The 17,790-nt window shown below is 35.0% G+C and overlaps 1 protein-coding gene across 1 annotated transcript in view; it reads right to left on the reverse strand.

Annotated features, from left to right (window-relative positions):
* Positions 1 to 1,318: 1,318 nt before the first annotated feature.
* nkd2b (NKD inhibitor of WNT signaling pathway 2b) overlaps positions 1,319 to 17,790 on the reverse strand; it is a 50,377-nt gene continuing 33,905 nt past the window's right edge. Inside the window, exons 4-10 of the mRNA XM_051866502.1 lie at positions 11,215 to 11,275; positions 9,559 to 9,677; positions 7,648 to 7,743; positions 7,226 to 7,376; positions 6,461 to 6,548; positions 6,084 to 6,199; positions 1,319 to 4,304 (exon numbers count right to left, since the gene is read on the reverse strand). Of these exons, the coding sequence (XP_051722462.1) occupies positions 3,766 to 4,304; positions 6,084 to 6,199; positions 6,461 to 6,548; positions 7,226 to 7,376; positions 7,648 to 7,743; positions 9,559 to 9,677; positions 11,215 to 11,275 (1,170 nt within the window). The 3' untranslated portion in view covers positions 1,319 to 3,765. The remainder of the gene's footprint in view (positions 4,305 to 6,083; positions 6,200 to 6,460; positions 6,549 to 7,225; positions 7,377 to 7,647; positions 7,744 to 9,558; positions 9,678 to 11,214; positions 11,276 to 17,790) is intronic.

A 17,790-nucleotide genomic window follows, 5' to 3' on the forward strand; every position in this document is an offset into this window, starting at 1 on the left:
ATTTATAAAATTAAAAATAATTAAACATGTTTTATCAGAAATGTCTGTTTCACTTTGCAGTTTGAATGGCCCATTTTTGCTGATCAGCCGGCCCATTTTACCTGAACACTGCTCATTTAAAAAAATGTGGGACAGCTAATGTTTCAAAACCTGTAGGTCCTGAACAATTATATTTTCTTAAATCAATTCAACACAAACATATTAAAATCAGTCCTTATTAATCATAAGAACAGTTAAATGTCATTAGGTTTTTTTGTTAGTGTCCCAAGCGATTAATCCATAAGTGGCCCACTTCGCCTGATATCACCCTAATATTTGTTTTTTTTTATTTATGTTTTCTTATTTTATTTTTCATATATATATATATATATATATATATATATATATATATATATATATATATTAAATACAAGCATTTTGCAATTTACTTTAGGTCAAGTGGTGTAACAGATGAATTTATAAAAGTACAATATTTTTATGACGATGTCATTAAACTGCATGAATAATAAATAGAATATAAAAGCAAAAGTTCTTTGAAATAGTTTTAGATAAAATAGAAGTATAGCATGTTGTGTTTGCAGGACAACACTTGACATGACTTTGCTTAAAAATATAATAATAATATAAATATAAAATGATAATAATATAAAAATTAACTAAATAAATTATAAAAAATAACTTACAAATGTAATACAATATAATATAAAAATAAAATAATAATATGGAGCTATACTTTGGCGATCTCGCCGCTGGGTGGCGCTGGAGCCCACAGAATTCACATCCAAATTTATAATTGTTTGTAGGTACTGTAAACGATTATTAGTAGTGTTTAATTACTTTATTGTCAGGGTATAGATAGGAACAAACGAACGGTTTCAACATTCGTTTGATTCCCACAGAATGAATGACCAAATCATCAAATCATGCGTGTTATTGATGAGAGGTGAGCTATTACTTTACAAAGTGATCAGACGTACCATTTTCAACTAGTTGTGAAGAAAAAACCCACAGACTTACATTGAAGGAGATACTCGATGCATATCTTGAGACCAAAATATCAGAGACTTTTATCTAGCATCGTCGAAACACGAGTGGGTTAACATGGTTTAACTTAATGTTAATCCACGTTAACTCACTCACTAATTACGTGTATTTTCTTTATAAAAAAAAAAAAATCTGAAAGACATCCCTGAAATGTAGTAGTAATAATCAAAACCTTTGCGAATCATTTGTTTCGAATCAGTGATTCAGAGCGGGTATCAAACCGCTAAAGTCACGTGATTTCGACTCCATTTAATCATCGAATGAAAGGCAGATGTCAAATGCTGTAGATGTATTTTATTAAAATATTTTTAAAAAAACAAATGCATATGTATAAACCATGATAAATATGCATATGCAGTATAATCATACAGTAAAATGTTTATATTCATATAGTTTTTATTTTTAAACATAAAGAATACTTTAGCATTCAAACTGGCAGTGGTGATATTTCCTCTGGTAAGAGGGAGACGTTCAGTCCATGGCAGGTCTCCCAAAGGACAAATAGCCTTTTTCTTTTTCTGAAAAGCTACAGAGCAGCACCATTCACCTGAGATCCATGTTTAAGAGAAAATACTTGAAGAGACACACAAAACCACATCTGAGTGACCAAGCAGAGCATCATGGCTAAATTTTATGATAATTTTAAATATATGGGGTCATTCCTTCTATGCAGTACATTTCATGTCCCCATCATATATGACTTAATATACTGGACGAAATCTTAAATATGCAAATCATATTAGTTTCTTTTAAGTGAACAGGGTGAATATTTAGAGACAAAAGGAAAAAATATTCATTCAAACCAAATTAAAATAATTTAATTTAATTTGGTTTGAATGAATATTTATTTTCCTTAGCTTTCTAATTGAAATGTGAAAATATATATAATTGTGTATATATTAAATATAGGGAAAAAATATGATATATATATATATTTTATACTGATAATAGATTTATAGGTCCTCAATATTATTTTGCATCCTGTTAGTCTTTTGTAAAAAATCCTTTAACAAAACTCAGTTTCAAAATATTTTTTGCTACTAGTTGGTTTGTGTCTTTCTAAATCATTCCATAACACTTGATGAAATTACACAAATCCGTACAAAAACAAACAAAATCAAAACATGAAGAAAAATGAAGTTGACGTCCTCATGTAAACGTTCAGCAATGACTAACTTTAGCTCTATTTCCATGTTCTTTTTTAATGTGTAAATGATCACATTATAGTTAATAAACTTAATAAGTGCCTGAGTTTGACCAGAGCAGATTTCTGAATATCTGATATATGCAGTGTTGGGGTAACGCATTACAAGTAACGCAAGTTACGTAATCAGATTACTTTTTTCAAGTAACTAGTAAATTAATGCATTACTTTTAAATTTACAACAAAATATCTGAGTTACTTTTTCAATTAAGGAATGCAAGTTCCTATTCTTCTGCAAATTGAACAGCAGCACAGCTGAACAGTTTGTTGCGCCCTCTACTGTACAGGAGTGAATTTGCCTTTCCTTCAGCCTGAGGCTTATTCATTTCATTTTTAGTGTGAAAGGGCCTTTACATTTATCAAAAACTGAGCTTTTTTTGCCATTAAAAATCAAACAAGCATACGGAAGAGGATTAGTGCCAAGTAATAATAAAAAAATAAAACCATCTCGAGATTAAAATCATTATAATGCGAGATTAAACTCTGTAATTTTCTAGATAAAAAAAGTCAAAATACAGTGACAAATAAATACAAATAAAATCATTAAATTTCGAGAATAAAGTCGTGTTTAGATAAAAAAATAATTAAATTTTGAGAAAAAAGTTGAAATAAAATGTCGAATAAACTCATTAAATTTTGATTTTTATTCTCAACTTACTGATTTTATTCTTGAGTTTATTCTCAACATTTTGTTTTGACTTTTTTTCTCAAAACAACTTTATTCTCAAACTTTAATGAGTTTATTCTCGACATTTTATTTCATTTTTTATTATATTTTTCTCGAAATTTAATGACTTTATTCTCAACATTGTATTTTGACTTTTTTCTCAAAATGTAACAATTATTTTTTGAAACTGACTTTATTCTTGAAATTTAATGATTTTATTCTTGACATTGTATTTTGACTTTTTTCTTGAAATTTTATGATTTTTTTCTTTAAACAATGACTTTAAGTTTATTCTCAATATTTTAAGAAATTTTCTCGAAATTAACAGGGTTTTTTTTTGAAACACGACTTTATTCTCGAAATGTAATTATTTTATTCTCAACATTGTATTTCATATTATCATAAATTTAACGAGTTTAATCTCGCGTTATAACGACTTTAATCTTGAGATGGTTTTATTTTTTTATTATTGCTTGGCCCCAATCCTCTTCCGTACAAGCAAGCCCAGCCTAGGAGAAAAAAAGTAATTCAAAAGTAACGTAACACATTACTTTCCATAAAAAGTAACTAACCCAATTAGATTTTTTAAGGGAGTAACGCAATATTGTAACGCATTACTTTTAAAAGTAACTTTCCCCAACACTGGATATATGCTTTTATATAAAAATACTTTCTGAACATCCGTACTGCAGAACAGGAATGACCCGTACAAACCTGACAGGCACAGGTCTTCTGCTTTGTTTACCTGAAAGCTCTATTACATGATCAACTAAAATCCACAGCGTTATGAAAGCAGAGTTTCCGCTCCATAAAATGACTTAAGAATCGTCCAGGGCGTCGCAGGGCGAACTCATGTCTGATGGTAGTGATGGTAGTGGTGATGATGATGATGTTCGTGATGATGATGGTGTTCATGTCGCTGAACCACAGGAAGCACAAAGCCAGCTGTCTGCTCGCGGTCCGGCGCTGGTGAGGGTTGTTTTGAAGGTGACAGGGCCTGTTCTCTGGCTTTGGCCCTCACCCTCTTGCTGTGACTGTGCTGGAGAGGGTGTTGGTGACCCGACGGGGCTTGCGGCTGGTTCTGCTGGGGTAGATGGTACACATCCTGACCCCCTGTGACATGCATTCCCTGCATGGAGGGATAGTAGCCATGGCACTTGCTGATTTTGGCCGCAGCCTGGCCGCCACCTGCTCCTTTGGACGTCCCCTTGGGGGATCTGATGAACTGGGGGGCGTTGCGCACGCGGGGATCCAGGGCCACACAGTGGTCGGTGATGACCTGTGACCGCCGCTGATGGGCGTGTGTCTCAGGTTCATGGGACCGGGAACGACTCTGGTTGTGTGAGGGTCGTAAGGGCGGCTCTTGTTGGGCTGCAGGAGGAGAGGAACCTTGCAGAAACAGAGAAAATTATTAATATATAAAATAATATTGGTAACACTTAACAATAAGGTTTCTTTAGTTAACATTGGTTAACTACTTTACTTAACATGAACTGATAATGAACTGCACTTCTACAGCATTTATTAATCTAAATTAATGTTAATTTCAACATTTATTTTTTTATTCAAATCAAAAGTTGTATTTGTTAACATTAGTTAATACTTTGTGAACTACATGAACAACAATGAACGACTGTATTTTTATTAACTAACATTAGATTAATAAATACTGTAACAAATGTTTTGTTAGTTCATGTTAGTTAATAATGTTAACAAATGAGACCTTATTGTAAAGTGTTACCATAATATTTTATAAAGGATCAGCACAATAAAACATGATTAAGGAATAATATTTTATAAAGGATCAAAACAAAATTAAGATATTTATATTTTATAAAGTGTCAGCACAATGAAACATAATGAAGGATCAAAACAAAATTAAGAAATAATATTTGATAAAGGATCGGCACAATTAACACAGTAATTAAGGAATAATATTTTATAAAGGATCAGAACAAAATTAAGAGATATTTATATTTTTTTAAATGATCAGCACAATAAACACATATTTAAGGAATAATATGATAGATAAAGAAAATTAAGCCTGCTTTTAGGAAAATTAATGAAATGCAACTTAAAAAAAAAAAATCTGCATAATTCAAATCCAGCACAACAAATACTACCATGATGAGGACTTTACAATTAAAATATCTTATTATTTCTTTTGCATTGCAGTCCTGAGATTTTTATGAGAAACTGGAGGGGTGAGCTTAATGTATAAAAATAATGTCAAATAAAAAGTAAATAAATGTTAATGTCTTAAGGGTCCTAAAATGCACTTATATTTATTCATGCAAAATTAAAATTTCTTTAATTTTGTGGTGAAATACAACATTTCCTCATAGGTTTTGTGAGACTCACCCTTCAGTGTTTGTAAAATATTAGAGTACTTTTCTGAAGGGATTTTGAAGTGAAAAGTGGCCATGAGATTCTCCCGTCAATCTCTAATCATTTCAAACAGCTCAGGTTTTTCTGTGAACAGTGTTTGCCATCTAAACCGGAAATGCACAACACACTCGTTTCAGTGTTAAAGGGTTAGTTCACCCAAAAATGAAAATTCTGTCAGTAATTACTCACCCTCATGTCGTTTCACACCCGTAAGACCTTCATTCATCTTCAGAACACAAATTAAGATATTTTTGATGAAATCCAATGGCTCAGTGAGGCTTCTATTGACAGCAAGATAATTAACACTTTCAGATGCCCAGAAATGCCCATCTTCGAAGCTTTACGAAATCAAATGCAGTTTGATACACGCTCCGATCCACTGATTCGACACAAAAGATTCGTAAAGCTTCATGAAGCAGTGTTTTGAAATCGCCCATCACTAGATATTGTTGAATAAAGTCATTATTTTGTTTTTTTGGCACACAAAATGTATTGTCGTCGCTTTATAACATTAAAGTTGAACCACTGTAGTCACATGAACTGTTTTAAATATGTTTTTAGTAGCTTTCTGTGCATCTGAAAGTGTTAATTGTCTTGCTGGCGATGCAGGCCTTTTATCAAAAAATATCTTAATTTGTGTTCTGAAGATAAACGAATGTCTTACGGGTGTGGAACGACATGAGGGTGAGTAATTAATGACAGAATTTTCATTTTTGGGTGAACTAACCCTTTAAGGATTGTTTTTTAGTGCTATCATGCACATGTTCAGAAAAATCTCACTGTCAAATCTGGAGGTGTAGTTCTCTATTCCAGCTAGATCCAGGTAATGATTTCGTCTTTCTGTGTTCTCATCCACGCAGTAGTGATTCCCCTCGTGAGCTTCAGCAGGCTGACCTCTGTCACATCACCGGAAAATACACATCATGCTTTAATACAGCACATGCAGACATTTATGGCATAACAAATACACAGTACAGTTAAGTTTAGGTCTTTAGGTCATGCATGATTACTTTTTGAAATAGTTTCATACACTGCATTTGATGCAAACACATTATAATCAACAAAGAAACCCAAAGAAAGCACAACAAAGCCACAAACGACTCTTTTGCTGTTTGCCAGCATCGGTGCAGAAGGACACATGAACATTAGCTGCTCACCTGATCTGTGTGGGCTGCCGTCTGTCGCCACCGCGGCTCTCCTCCGTGTGAGTCGACTCGATGCGACTCAAACGACTCGCATCTCTCTCTGAAGAGGGAGCAAAGAAAGTTAGGCACAAACAAAGTGAAGTTAAATTGTTTATGGTTGCTTTGAATGTGTCTTATTCGATCAGAAATTAAAGCGTGAACTATTTTGTTTGTACAGCTTGACTGTTTTGAGTCTTTTTAACTCAAGTGTTGACTGATTCATTCATTTGTTATGAATCATCTGATCTTTTGGTTTGTGTCCATCTAGATCAAAACCAAATTTATTTATTTGTGTACACCCACAAATTATAGTCTGCACTTCTTATTTTTGACTGTTTTGAATCTTTTGAACTCAAGTTAACTTTTAGCGTTTCATTATGTGAAGCTTTTTTTGCAATGATTCATTTGTTTATGATCATTTATTAGACACAAACCAATTATATTTGTGTGCACCCATAAATTAAAGTGTGCAAAAACTATTTTTTTGTTGTATTTACATTTACATTTATGCATTTGCCAGATGCTTTTATCCAAAGCTACTTCCATTGCATTTGATCAGTTCATGCATTCCTAGGGAATCGAACACATGACTTTGGCGTTGCAAGTGCCCTGATCTACTGTTTGAGCAACAGGAATACTATATCATGATCTATATACTGTTACTCATTCTCAAATATAATATTTTGATCATACCGCCCGCTGTGGTTGTATTTGTATGTGTGTTTTGCAGAGTCTCACCGGTCCCAGCATGTGTCCCGTCCCTCTTGCGAACTCCAGGTTCTGGAGTGACCGTCAGCTTGACTCGGAGGGTCTTTTGTTTGCTGTTACATGAGTGATTGACAGAGGCATCCACCACGTCATAGATAGTGTGCATCAAACTGGACATGTCCTAACGCACAACACACATCGACATCATTAAAACATTCTCATGCATTTTAATGAAGGGAATGAATGTCAGTTGCATAGCATTTTTGTTTACCGCATGCCTGTTTCACACATAATCATTTGCATACAGTATATTAACAGGTTACAACATTCATACTGCATGAACAAACATGCAGCACACTTGTGCATGAAACACTGCTGCTTCACTTAAAGGTGCAGACACACCACCCCTGCAGGACTGCTCAACTGAAATACATAAAATGCCATTTTTTTACCTCCTTCGTGACTTTTCCGCTGTTGTCAAAATCATAGAGGGTAAAGACCCACTCCTGCCTGTTGTCATCAACCAGCGACACGTTACACTCCAGATCCTGAGAGATCAGAATACGCAAACATGCAGTTACACACATGACCAGCAGGAGGCTGTCAATAACTGTCATTGCCTATTAGGAAAGAAATCATTCACTCAAAAATGAAAACTGTCCTCATTTACACATCATTTTATTAATTTATTTAATTTGACTGCACAGGGTTGGCAGCTCTTGTCCCTGGTTAGGCTTTTACTATGAACCTAATAAAACAAATATAAGATTACAATAGGTTAAAATAGAAACTAAATGAAAATTAGAAGTGTTGCCTTTGCAGTTGAAGCACTAAAATTAGTAGCAGCGGGAAATAAAAAAAACTAAAACTGAACTCAAACTGAAACTGAAATAAAGAAAAATGAAACCTAAATAGTAATATTAAAAAAAAAAAAAAAAAAATGACAAAACCACATAAAATTACTAATAATTGAACTAAAATTAAAACTAAAACTGAAAAAAAATAAAATGAAAGCTAATTCTAAATATTAATAAAAACTATAATAGTATATAAATAATACTAAAATAACTCTGCAACCATCAAACAATCTAAAAATTAAAACAGATTTTACTGTATGTAGAACAGAAGCTTTATCATTTCTTTTTGCACAGAATAAACAAAGTCATACAGATATGGAACAACATGAGGGAGAGTAAATAATAACAGAATGTTTATTTATGGTTATATTATTCTTTTGATTAAAAAAAAAAATGTATCTACAGGTATTATGTTTCAGGTTAACTCTTAAAATGCCATTCGATCTGTTCGGAGAGGATGTGTAAGGGAGTTTTTAACCACAATTCTCAGTTACAGCTTTTGGCAGCAGATGTAATTCATGGGTATCTGGTAACAAGATGATAATTGGACGAGCACATGTCTGGAGATGCTGCGGGCGTCTGTAGGTGGGGATGCAGAGTGGGTAAACTCTTACGACATCAGAATGGATGGTGAAGTAAAGCAAGAAGACTTTCCGGTATATGGCATGATTTCAGGCCCTTGGCAATGAGCTCGGATATCACCATCTCATTCGTTCTTACTGCACTATCAGAGCAGAGTTTTCTTCCAGGAACGAACAAGTCACAATATTCCTCATTTAAATAATTCCTGCTTAAGACACACGCAAAATAAAGAGGCGGGGCCTGGTTGAGTTAGTTTAGGGACTAAAATCAAGATACATAAGATAAGAAGTCTTGATCAAAATGGTACAAATGGGGTTAAAACACTGACAAACGACAGATATTGGCCAATGTGGTCAGAAAAGAAAAACAAGTTGACTTTTCTAACCACATTGGCAGATATTTGTTCTTGTTTTAAGCATAAACTTAATTTTGATCACTTTCTCAGGAAACAAGACTTTTTATTATTGTTGCTTGTAGTTATCTTTATATTAAGTTGTTTTGGATAAAAGCATCTGCTAAATGCATTAAGGTAAAAAGTAAATTTAGTACAGCTATTAAAAAATAGTATATTTTAGAGATATTTTTACTGAGTAGTATATGTCTTCTAAAATAAAGCTGCAAAGTCTAATCCATTTTAACGATTAGGTTTATTCGGATGATGAATCAGTTAAAAAAAAAAATCACTTAATAGTCTTCCCATACATGTATGTCATTTTGTAGAGAAATAAATATTTAGATATTAATGATAAATGAAAATATGTAAAATACAGCTCATTATCACTGTTTTTTATGTTTATTAGTGTATTTTGTGCATATTTGAGCGTTCCAATTATATCAAATATAAAACTTCTATAATTACAGAGGTGCCCTCCATAAATTATCTCCTTGTATTTAGCTATTGTTTGTTGCTTGGTGTGAACTTACATCTAGACTGATGCGCTTCTTCCCTTTGCAGGTTTCCTTCACATCTCTCTCTCCATCCTCAGACGGCAGATACTGAAGAAAACTCTCACATCCTTCAGCCTTTTCTGGAGGCAAAACCACTAAACACACACACACAAATACAGTGAGTACACTACACTGAGCACACTTTACATACACTTTACAAATAATCGGGATAGGACTCGGGAAGAAATCATGTTCATGGATGCGATTATTAACGTTACTGTAGTATGAAGCAGAGCAGGTCTGAGTGTTGTGGGAGCTGAACGAGGCCGCTGGAGCAATTGCGCAACACACGCCGCGAGCAGCCGAACTTTTATTATGCCACAGTCACCGGCGCCGCTTCTCCGGTCATGAGTATGAGGTAACGCAGCTCTGTTTATCGTATTAGATACATTTGAGTGTGTTGAAAATTAGGTTATAACATTACTCTGTGCGTTCGCTCAGCGGCTGCTGTGAGACTGCAGTAAGCTAGATCGATTTGTATGATGGAGAAAATGCTGTATTACTGTTACTAAAAATAAAGCTGCATCTGATTATGCTATGTTAGCTACTTCACAAAATAGTATTTTTCTCTGAGGCATGGTAAAGCATGGTACTCACAAAAAATCAAGAAAATTAGATTTAAACAATAAGACTAAACGTGTTGAGCTATATAACAATAATTAGTTTTCTGTCTATAAATGTAACCAAACAGTTGTTCCCTTGACTATTAAAACATGTAATATATTAAAGCGTCTTTGGTGTTTCCATGGTTTCTACAAAATAAAAAAGGAAACCGAGGGTAACGTGGGTATGACGCAATTGACAGGCGACTCCTCACACGTCCCGGAGCCTTGGTTAAAATTGCAATTTTCTCACGTTTTACAAATAGTTGGAAACATTTGGGATATTGTAAGTACTCAAGTGAACAAAATATATAACACTGGCCTAGTGGTTTTTGGATATTTTACTGCAAAATTCTTACATATTACACCTTTAAGATACAATTACTTGAAAAGCAAAATGACTTAACATATTAAAAGTCTTTTTTTCCTGATAAATCGAAATGAAGTGCGTTTATGCTAAAAAGAAGAACAAATATCTGTCAATGGGGTCAGAAAAGTCAACTTGTTTTCCTTTGAATTAAGCTGATTTTTCTGACCCCACTGGCAGATATTTGTTCGCTGTAAAATTACCATGAAATCAAAAATGATTTATCATCACGTCATTATTTTTTAAAATTCATGTGCCTCGTAATCTTTAATCAAAATAAGTTCCCCTCCCTCTTGCAGTGACATCTCTGCTCTTCTCTTCTCTGATGATGTGTTTACTGGCATGAGGGCGGAGCAACCTGTCACTCACATGAGATCCACCAATAGCAAACCACAACCATCCAATCAATCCCCCACCATACATCTGTTCGTGTTCAAGAAGCCGTTTCACTCAGATATACATCACAGTACAGAAGAAAAGATGATTGTAACTTCTGTTTCATGCCGACTTTAAGAATAAATTCACTTCATATTGATAAATCTCTCAGAAAACAAGATACCTTATCTTGTCATTTAATATCTCCAGTCCCAATATAAGAATGTTTAGATATTTATACTACTTTGCAGTGTGTCTGATGTGTGATGGATGAATGTGAATACACACCCTCTAGAGGGCAGCGGTGGACTGCCGAGTGTCCATCCTTCAGCTCACAGTTCTGTAGCTCCTGGAGGAGAAACATGGAAAAAAACACAAGAGGAGATCAAGAGAGGTGTTAGTTTAATATCCAGCCCAGAAACCACAGAAAAAATAAACGCCTCCATCTCAAGCATTTCCTCCTCAGGGACGGAAAAGCGATGATATAGTGTCAAATAAGATTAAATCTCACTACAAAATACCTAATATCTTGGACCCAAAAGTAACAGAGAGAAACAGTCGAGTTCCTGAAGTAAAAAAAAATAAAAAATCCTATTAATTTTCTCCATAGAGAATTTCACACTATTGGTTAGTTTTGCTGTGCTGTGTTGTAATAGTGCTGACCATATTTACATTTATGCATTTGGCAGGCAGACGCTTTTATCTAAAGTGACTTAAAATTCATTCAAGGTACACATTTGATCAGTTCATGCAAATGTATGACCTTGGTATTTCTAACACCATGCTTTACTATGGAATTCTGACTTTATAACTCACAATTCTGACTATATCACACAATTCTGACTATATCTCGCAATTCTGACTATATCACACAATTCTGACTTTATATCACGCAATTCTGACTTTATAACTCACAATTCTGACTATATCACACAATTCTGACTATATCTCGCAATTCTGACTATATCACACAATTCTGACTTTATAACTCACAATTCTGACTATATCACACAATTCTGACTATATCTCGCAATTCTGACTATATCACACAATTCTGACTTTATATCACACAATTCTGACTTTATAACTCACAATTCTGACTTTATATCTCGCAATTCTGACTTTATAACTCGCAATTCTGACTTTATATCTCGCAATTCTGACTTTATAACTCGCAATTCTGACTTTATATCTCGCAATTCTGACTTTGTCACACAATTCTGACTTTATATCTCGCAATTCTGACTTTGTCACACAATTCTGACTTTATATCACGCAATTCTGACTTTATATCTCACAATTCTGACTTTATATCACGCAATTCTGACTTTGTCACACAATTCTGACTTTATATCATGCAATTCTGACTTTATATCTCGCAATTCTGACTTTATATCTTGCAATTTTGACTTTATATCAAACAATTCTGACTTTATATCTTGCAATTCTGACTTTATAACTCACAATTCTGACTATATCTCGAAATTCTGACTTTATATCACGCAATTCTGACTTTATATCACTCAATTCTGACTTTGTCACACAATTCTGACTTTATATCATGCAATTCTGACTTTATATCTCGCAATTCTGACTTTATATCTCGCAATTTTGACTTTATATCAAACAATTCTGACTTTATATCTTGCAATTCTGACTTTATATCAAGCAATTCTGACTTTATATCTCGCAATTCTGACTTTATATCACGCAATTCTGACTTTATATCACACAATTCTGACTTTTTATCTCGCAATTTTGACTTTATATCAAGCAATTCTGACTTTATATCTTGCAATTCTGACTTTATATCACGCAATTCTGACTATATCACACAATTCTGACTTTATATCTCGCAATTCTGACTTTATATCACGCAATTCTGACTTTATATCAAACAATTTTGACTTTATATCAAACAATTCTGACTTTATATCTTGCAATTCTGACTTTATAACTCACAATTCTGACTATATCTCGAAATTCTGACTTTATATCTCGCAATTCTGACTTCATATCACACAATTCTGACTGTATATCACACAATTCTGACTTTATAACTCGCAATTTTGACTTTATAACTCGCAATCCTGACTTTATATCACACAATTCTGACTTTATATCAAGCAATGCTGACTTTATAACTCGCAATTCTGACTTTATATCACAATTCCGACTTTATGACTTGCAACTGTGACTATATATATCTTGCAATTTCTGAGAAAAAAGTCAGAATTGTAAGATATAAACTTGCAATTGCGAGAAAAAAAATCAGAATTGTGAGATAAAAAGTCGCAATTACCATTTTTATTTTTGTATTTCATGGCAGAAACAAGCTTCCATACTTTACTGTTCAAGCAACAGAAATACTTGCATATTTGCACAATTATCTCTCATCTACCACGTTTCCTTGAGGAGGATGAATATGATGAAATTTCTTTGATGATTTAAGACATTATCATTAACAGAAATATTTGGGGGTTTTGTTGCTAAACTATCACATGGAACTAGTTAAATCCAGGAATATAACTGACACTGAGACAGAAGCAGATGAGATTAAACACCATCAGAAACAGACTAAATCATCTGCTACCACGACGTCTGAACCACAAAAATGCACCACGGTACATGGTGTACAAATCCCAACCTGCTCACTATTACACATGTAAAGTAAGCAGTCAACACCTACCTGAACTACAACCATGTTCATGAAGTCTCATGCTAATATTGTGAAATATTATTACAATTTAAAAGAACTGTTTTTCATTTGAATATATTGTATAATGTAATTTATTCCTGTGATCAAAGCTGAATTTTCAGCATCATTACTCCAGTCTTCAGTGTCACATGATCCTTCAGAAATCATTCTAACATGCTGATTTACAACTAAATAAACATTTCTTATTATCAATGTTGATAACAGTTTTTGCTGCTTCATATTTTTGTGGAATCTGATTTTTTAAGTATTCTTTGATGAACAGAAAGTTTAAAACAACAGCATTTATTTGAAACAGAATTTTTTTGTAACACTATAAATGTCTTTACTGTCACTTTTGATCAATTCAATGCATCCTTGTATTAATTTCTTCTCACTGACCCCAAACTTTTGAACAATAGAGTATAAATGCATACAAAAAAGTTGAATAAAAAATGTATTCATTTTTAATGTATTCTACAACACACTCAGACATAGTCATCCATCGACCAATGAGAGCCTCCGAGAGGCAGGTCCAAATGTGTTTTCAGGAATCCAATTAGCTGTATTGATTTCAAACGGACCCGCCTCCCAGTTTAAACACAGAAAGCAACACTGAGATGATTTCCAGCCTCAGGACGGCCATGTTTTCTTTAAAGTCACGTGTCTGAGAGGCATGAAAGCCCAGTGAACTCATTACCACCCAGAGCAACAGATGCATCCCAGAGCCGCATGCAGGATCTGACCGCCCTCTGCATTTTAAAGGCTAACACATGGTATTTTACCCATAATGCCATCACCCACAGAGGCCCTTTTTAAGCAGCAATGTGTGGGCCATATGGTTAATTAAGAGAGAGCTGGTTCCAATCTACAGTTGAAGAAAAAACAGGCCATAGTTTCTTTATCGTCTTGCGCTGCCTTCCATCTCTGACGCTTTGAGCTCAAACTCCCCAGTTAAATCACAACAAAGACTGTAAGTGTGTTGAAAGGGCATCTGGAGGCAAATTCATGTGTTCTGACGGCCTATATTTGTGGAGTAAGCGCGTGACAACTCTAAAATGGGTCTGTGGCATATCAGATCTCAGCATCGCGGCTCTTGAGAGCGTTTGTTGCTTAATGCAGAGTTTCATGTGTGATTTTACAACTGAAAGAGGCCATTTTGAACAGATTCACCTGCCAGCCTCACTACTACCCTTACAAAAAATAAGTATACTTCAAGTTCATTTTATTAAGTATACCTAAGTATGTAGTAAGTATGCTAATATCAACGTACTAGTAGAATACTTGTAAGTATACTAACATTTATTATAGCTTGTCAAATTTGCCCTTATTTGGGTGTGAGCAAAAACATGCCGCTTTTGTGTGTGTCCCTTTAAATGCAAATGAGCTGCTGCTCCCGGCCCCCTTTTCAGAAGAGGGCGGAGCTCTAACAGCTCACGCTTCGGTTGCTCAACAACAACAAAGCTGGAGAATCTCACGCAGCCAAAATGAGGATTGTCAGTAACGGTGTTCAGCCTTACATTGTTCAAACCGGAGTCGACACTGATGGAGAGACTCAGGAAGAAGTTACAACTTTTAAAATGAAACTAAATGACGTACGCGTCGTCAGATATGAGATAAACCGCAGTGCAAGTGTGTGCCGAACCGAGTGTGCAGAACGGTACGGTTCGATTTTTTACCGAGAACCGTTTCACCCCTAACGTGGACTCATGAAACTCTGACATTAAAAACAAATGAAAGCCTGATCTCTTTGCATGACGCCCAGCTTCTCTCAAAGAGACGAAAACTACACAATTCATTATTAAAATCGGAATTATTGCGTGTAACATAGTGGATCTATGAAGAAACAAAAGCTCTTAATTCCAGAAGATTCTCAGTCTGGACTCAAAAACAGATGTGTTTTTAACACGCTCCAGACGACAGAGAGGAAGCAGCGGTGAGGAAAGAAAAAAACACACATATTTACATCGTCAAGCAATTCTGGTTTTCTTTCTACAGACCTCGAGCATGATGGATGCGTGTAAACCAGAGCTCTGCAAAAATCAGAATTGAAGAACTGTCTCATTTCAACTCAATCAATTTGAACTGAATAGGCTTTGTGGACTTTTAAGGTAATCAGCTAACCTAGCTAGTTATTTTTATTGTTGCCAATTTATTCAATTCTAATATCTGAATAGTAGTGAGAAGAAGAAAAATAAAAAAACGTTTAGATATCAATCTGCATATGCGATAGACATCGGTTATTTTAAGGCATCTTGAGTAAAACAGCTCAATATTTAAGGAAGCACATTCAAAAGATCTGAACCGGAAGCGATGCAACCTGTTTTACAGAATACAGAAGTTTGTTGCGCATAACCAGTATTGGTAGGAAGTTGAATTGGAATGGCAGGAAAAGAAATTTACAATTACAATTCAGAAAAACACATGCATTCTGGGAAATGAGGTGACTCTTAATGCATCGTGTTTCCTTCTGGAGCATCAGTGAATGTTTGCAGCTTTTTTAATAGTCCCTCGGTTGTTTCAGTGTGAAAAGATGGATCTCAAAATCATACAGTCTGCTGGAAAGGGTTCAAATATGCAAAAGATGCTGGAAAATCAAAGAATCTGCAGGACCTGGATGATTTTTCTGAAGAATATTGGGCAGTTTAACTGCTCAGGACAAACAAGGGATCATGAACAACCATCACAAAACAAACAACCATGGAGTCGTGGATCATCCAGGTAACCACACACAGTATTCAGAATCAAGGGTATGTAAACTTTTTAATGGGGTTATTTTTTTATAAGTTCAGCTATTTTTTTTTGTCTTGTGGACTATATGTAAACATATGTTATGTGAAATAGCTTATTCAGGACAGTACTAAATAAAAAATAACATGCAATTTTTATGATCCTTCTTATTTTGTTAAAACGATTAACATTTTTGCAGATTCTGCAAGGGGAATGTAAACTTTCAAGCTCAACTGTACATGTTGCCAGTTTATGACAGACAGTAGCTGACGTACATCTGGCCGTGTAGTGAGAGCTGGTCCGTAACGTCCCTGATGCTGTTCACGTCCAGACCAGACTTATTAACACACTCAGATCCAGCGGTCAACTCTGTGCCAAACTATCCACAGCATCTCACTAATGTTGTAATCTCCGCTTTGGTCTTGGCTTCTAGCTAAGAAAAATACACAGGGGACTCTCACTTCTAGATCTAGTTTACTAACGATTTAACACCGAAAACTGTGTTGCAAAAATGCTAATTTATAGCATTTAAGCATGCATAACAAGAAGTTACTTTTCTACATAATCAAGGAACGGATAATAAAAGACTATATTCAAAGTGAGCTGACAAGGTTTCAATGGTAAGTTTTGTTTCGGGGCATGTGCTGATGAACAACACGGTACCAGCGGGCCACAGATGGCCGAAGGGTCTCCACCCCAGCGCAGAGAGACTTTTCACCCCAAGGTCAGATGTGAGGCACAGTGTTTTCTTGGCAGGACATGAAGCGCTTCAGAGACTTCAGAAACAACAGCTGTGGAGCGAGTCTGTTCGCTCATCTGCGTCAGAGGCCAAGCCAGACATTTGAAGTTCCCCAGGCCTGTAAATCACAGAACATCTCAGCCTGCTGGAACACCAGCGTCCTGATCGACTATTTCAGCTCGTTCATTACCGCTCTTATCGGCTTCCTCTGTAAGTGTAACACACTGATAAGCATCTGCTGCTGGAGAAAATTAGACTCATTTCATCAAACCCATCGCAGAATGAGCTACAGGCCAAATGCTTCTAGAGTTTAGATTCATGAGGAATTCACTAAGAATGTGGCTGCATCTCAGTTCGCCTATTTATACTATGCCCTAAAAGTATGTACTGTTTTTGTGAAGAAAAAATACATACTTTTGAGTGTGTAGCAGAAGAGTAGGTAAGCTTTGGGACACACTACTTCGTCATTAATGGACATCTCTGTCTAGGGGTGTGACGAGATCTCGTGCCACGAGATTAAAATGTGATGAGATTTCTTGTCGAGGTGAAAAGCTGTCTCACAAAATTGCCATGACGGAGTGTAAGGGTGAAATCAGGATAGAATATGCCACCACTATGTTTACATTATGCCTCCACTGTCATTTGGCTTTTTATAGAAATAAAAACCATTTAATTCAGCTGGATAATGGTCACTTCAATC

This window comes from Ctenopharyngodon idella, chromosome 16 (assembly GCF_019924925.1).
Source record: "Ctenopharyngodon idella isolate HZGC_01 chromosome 16, HZGC01, whole genome shotgun sequence".
Lineage (NCBI taxonomy): Eukaryota > Metazoa > Chordata > Actinopteri > Cypriniformes > Xenocyprididae > Ctenopharyngodon > Ctenopharyngodon idella.